The sequence below is a fragment of the Sorex fumeus genome, unplaced genomic scaffold (genome assembly GCF_029834395.1).
Source record: "Sorex fumeus unplaced genomic scaffold, SorFum_2.1 ptg000006l, whole genome shotgun sequence".
In the NCBI taxonomy this organism is placed as follows: Eukaryota; Metazoa; Chordata; class Mammalia; order Eulipotyphla; family Soricidae; genus Sorex; species Sorex fumeus.
Genome location: NW_026606063.1, coordinates 67,804,021 through 67,807,287, shown reverse-complemented (window position 1 = coordinate 67,807,287; position 3,267 = coordinate 67,804,021). Strand labels below are relative to the sequence as shown.

The 3,267-nt window shown below is 46.2% G+C and overlaps 1 gene segment (V, D, J or C); it reads right to left on the bottom strand.

Moving 5' to 3' along the window:
• Positions 1 to 931: 931 nt before the first annotated feature.
• Positions 932 to 1,407, bottom strand: LOC130037553 (immunoglobulin kappa variable 1-39-like). The segment is given in 2 exon segments: positions 932 to 1,251; positions 1,359 to 1,407. Coding segments are annotated over 2 exon segments (369 nt in total).
• Between the last annotated feature and the right edge of the window lie 1,860 nt (positions 1,408 to 3,267).

Here is a 3,267-nt window from a genome sequence, read left to right as displayed (position 1 = left end):
CCAAGGAAAATCAATATTGCTAGATAAATGGTGGTCTTTGTTCAACATTACTGGGATGAAAATCATCAGTAATATGGAATTTCCTAATATGACAATGATTTTCATAGATTTACATTCCGCCTGAGAATGTCAAGGCCTGGCTGTGCAGGAAAGCTCAGGCACTGTGATCCAGGGTATTTTCCACAAGGCCTCCGATATAAGACTCTAGGCTTACTAGAGGGTGTTGACATTTTCTTTTTCTATATGATCTCTTACATCTCTGAATTCCCTTCCTCCCCACTTTACCTTGAAATGAAGTTTATATTCTTTGCACATTCAAGGGTATCCCGGATAATACATCACATTTCCTGACACTAAAATTGTTTTATTTCCAATTAAAGATTTCAAAAAATATCCCTCAGTAAAGGAAGTAGATCTCATTCTCCCACATGCCAACATGCACACACAAACCACAGGAATGTGAGGGTTTGTCCCCTGGTGAGACGCAATCTCTCCCTGTATCCCACATCAGACAAGACATCATGGTAGGTGAGGATGCACCCTGTGAGACGCCCTCAGTGTGAGGCTATGAAGCTACTCACGTGTTCTCACAACTGGGTTGGCAACACGTGTGATTGTTAATGACTATCTTTTAAAACATGGTTCCTAGACATTCTAGAGTGACCATGCCAGCATATATGAACTCTGAATGACGCTGTCACCTCCTTACTTCGGGAAAATAATCTCTATAAATTCAATCCGCAGATCTGCTGTCATGTCTATGCAGCTGTGATGAGATTAAGAATAATGGAGCCTAAAAATATTCCTTTGACATGTCCTAGAATTGTCCATCATTGCACTGCCTAGGTGCATCTGACACACCCTCAGTAGGGGGAGACACCAGGAAGAGAAGCTGGGGCAGCCCAGCCTCACACAGCTGATCTCTGGAGGTTTATGTTCTGGCCTGTATCATTGTGGGAGGGTTACTCCAACTTTGTTTACAGTAATAAGTGGCAGCATCCTCAGGCTTGATGTTGCTGATGGTGAGAGTGAAATCTGTCCCAGATTGACTGCCACTGAAGCGGGAATGGACATCTTGTCCTAATTTGGTTGCCTCATAGATGAGGAGTCTAGGAGCTTTCCCTGGTTTCTGCTGATACCAGGCTAACCAATAGTTAATGCTCTGACTGGCATTGCAAGGGATGGTGATATTCTCTCCCAGAGATTCAGACGTGGATGGAGTTTGGCTCTTCTGGATATCACAACTGGAACCTGAGATAAAAATATAAATGGATATCTATATCATTAACCATAATTTAGATAATTTCTCTGAAGAGTAGGGAATCCAGATTCATGTAAACCCGCATTTCCCTCCTTACCCTGGAGCCAGAGCAGCCGGAAGCTGAGTGGCTGCACAGGTGCCCTCATGTCCACTCTGGGTGTGACAGACACTGGACCCTGCAGGGTGACACAGACTATTATTGAGTGTCCAGGCATGAGCTCTGAGGACTTGCAAATGAGAGGGGACTGGGCAGGCTGTTCAGGCAGAGGGGTGGAAGGTGAGTGTGGTGATTATCCCAGCTGCAGGGAAGTCAGGGGTGTAGATCCCTCTGGAGAAGCAGAACTTTGCCCAAAGAGAACATGCTCTTCCACGGGCCCCAGAAGGGCCCAAGTGTGAGACAGAAGGGTGGATCCCTGGACTCCTGAGACTCAGGACACACCTTCTTGCTCTCTCTCTCTCTGCCCCAGGGACAGGCTCTGTCAGACCACAGCCACACAGACCCCCTTCGGAATTGTAGATTCCTTCAACTTCACATATTTTGATCAAATTGAGGGCATGCAAGCTTCCATTAAGTTTTGATGTCCTGATATTATTGGTTTTAGAGATGTCACCACTTTCAACTGGAAATGCATGTTAACAGCAGACAACCTGTGGGTCCTTGGTTAAGAAGCCTGTGTCCAAATACATTCCTTAGAAACAGTCTCACCACTTCCACTCAGCCTCAGATTATTGTGTTTGGTCTATACATTTAGAAAAGCTTTCTAACTTCACAGAACCACTGACATGCACTCTTTTCTCTTTACCATTCTTTTATGTTTTTCAGTCCCTCTTGCCTGAAAGATTCCCTTCTGAATTGACCAGATGAAAATGAGTCCAGAGGGGATAGATAAGATGAGTCCCACCACCGAATTCCCCTTTAATGAACTGTGCCACTTCACCACACATCCTATATCACACATCTCTTATTCATGAAAAATTATTCCTGGCGGTGCTCGGGGGACCATATGGGATGCTGGGAATCGAACCAGGGTTGGCCGCGTGCAAGGCAAATGCCCTACCCGCTGTGCTATTGCTCCAGCCCCTGTTTTTTGTTTTTGGACCTAGCAGTTCCTAGGGCTTGTTCCTGGCACTATACTCTGGAATCACCGCTGACAAGGTTCAGTTGTGGGTTACTTTATGGGATGCTAAGGATTGAAACTGAGTTTGCCACATGCAAGGCTAATACCCTACCATCTGTACTATCTTTCCACATACCTCTTCTAACTTTGGGTACTCTCAGCCAGCCCAGGTGCAGGGCATTGAGACTCAAGTAAGACTAGGGTATAACCCCACAGAGAAATGATTCGCAGGTCTTAGAGAAGGGCATCAAAGAGGGCATGAGTGTGTGCCCAATCTAGGATTTAGGCTCAGACATGGGCTTCTACCCCAATGAGCTAGTGAAGCTAGTAGAGTACTGGGTGAGATGAGTCAGTTTTGACTCTAGTGATGATTTTCCCACCGACACCCATTCCCATTCATTCACTGTTTCTGTTTTCAGTAGTATGCCCCTGGGATTGAAAACCAGCAAAATATTGAAAGCCCAATGGACCCTCCATATCATCGAATGCAGTCTTCATGATATCCGAGGACACTCCTCCATGAACTATTGACCCAGCTGGTAGCTTTCTATTTAGTGGAATCCAGAGTCCTGGGAAGGGTCAGAGATCCATGGAAGGTAGCAAAGAAGTTTCCACGGGAGCCCTACAGTAATCATAGAGTCTAGTGAAGATGGGTTTCCTCTTAGTGATCATCTGTTGACTGGGACCTCCCCTGGTGCTTCTGTCAGACAGGGGCAGCACAGGGAGCCTCATGTTCTGCAGGGCCCAGGACAGGATCCTCCAGAGACATTTGAGGTCTCACACCTGACTCAGGCAGGAGAGATCTCACCCTACACAAACACACACACACACACACACACACACACACACACACACACACCCCAATCCACAACTGCTTTTTAAGGCTGC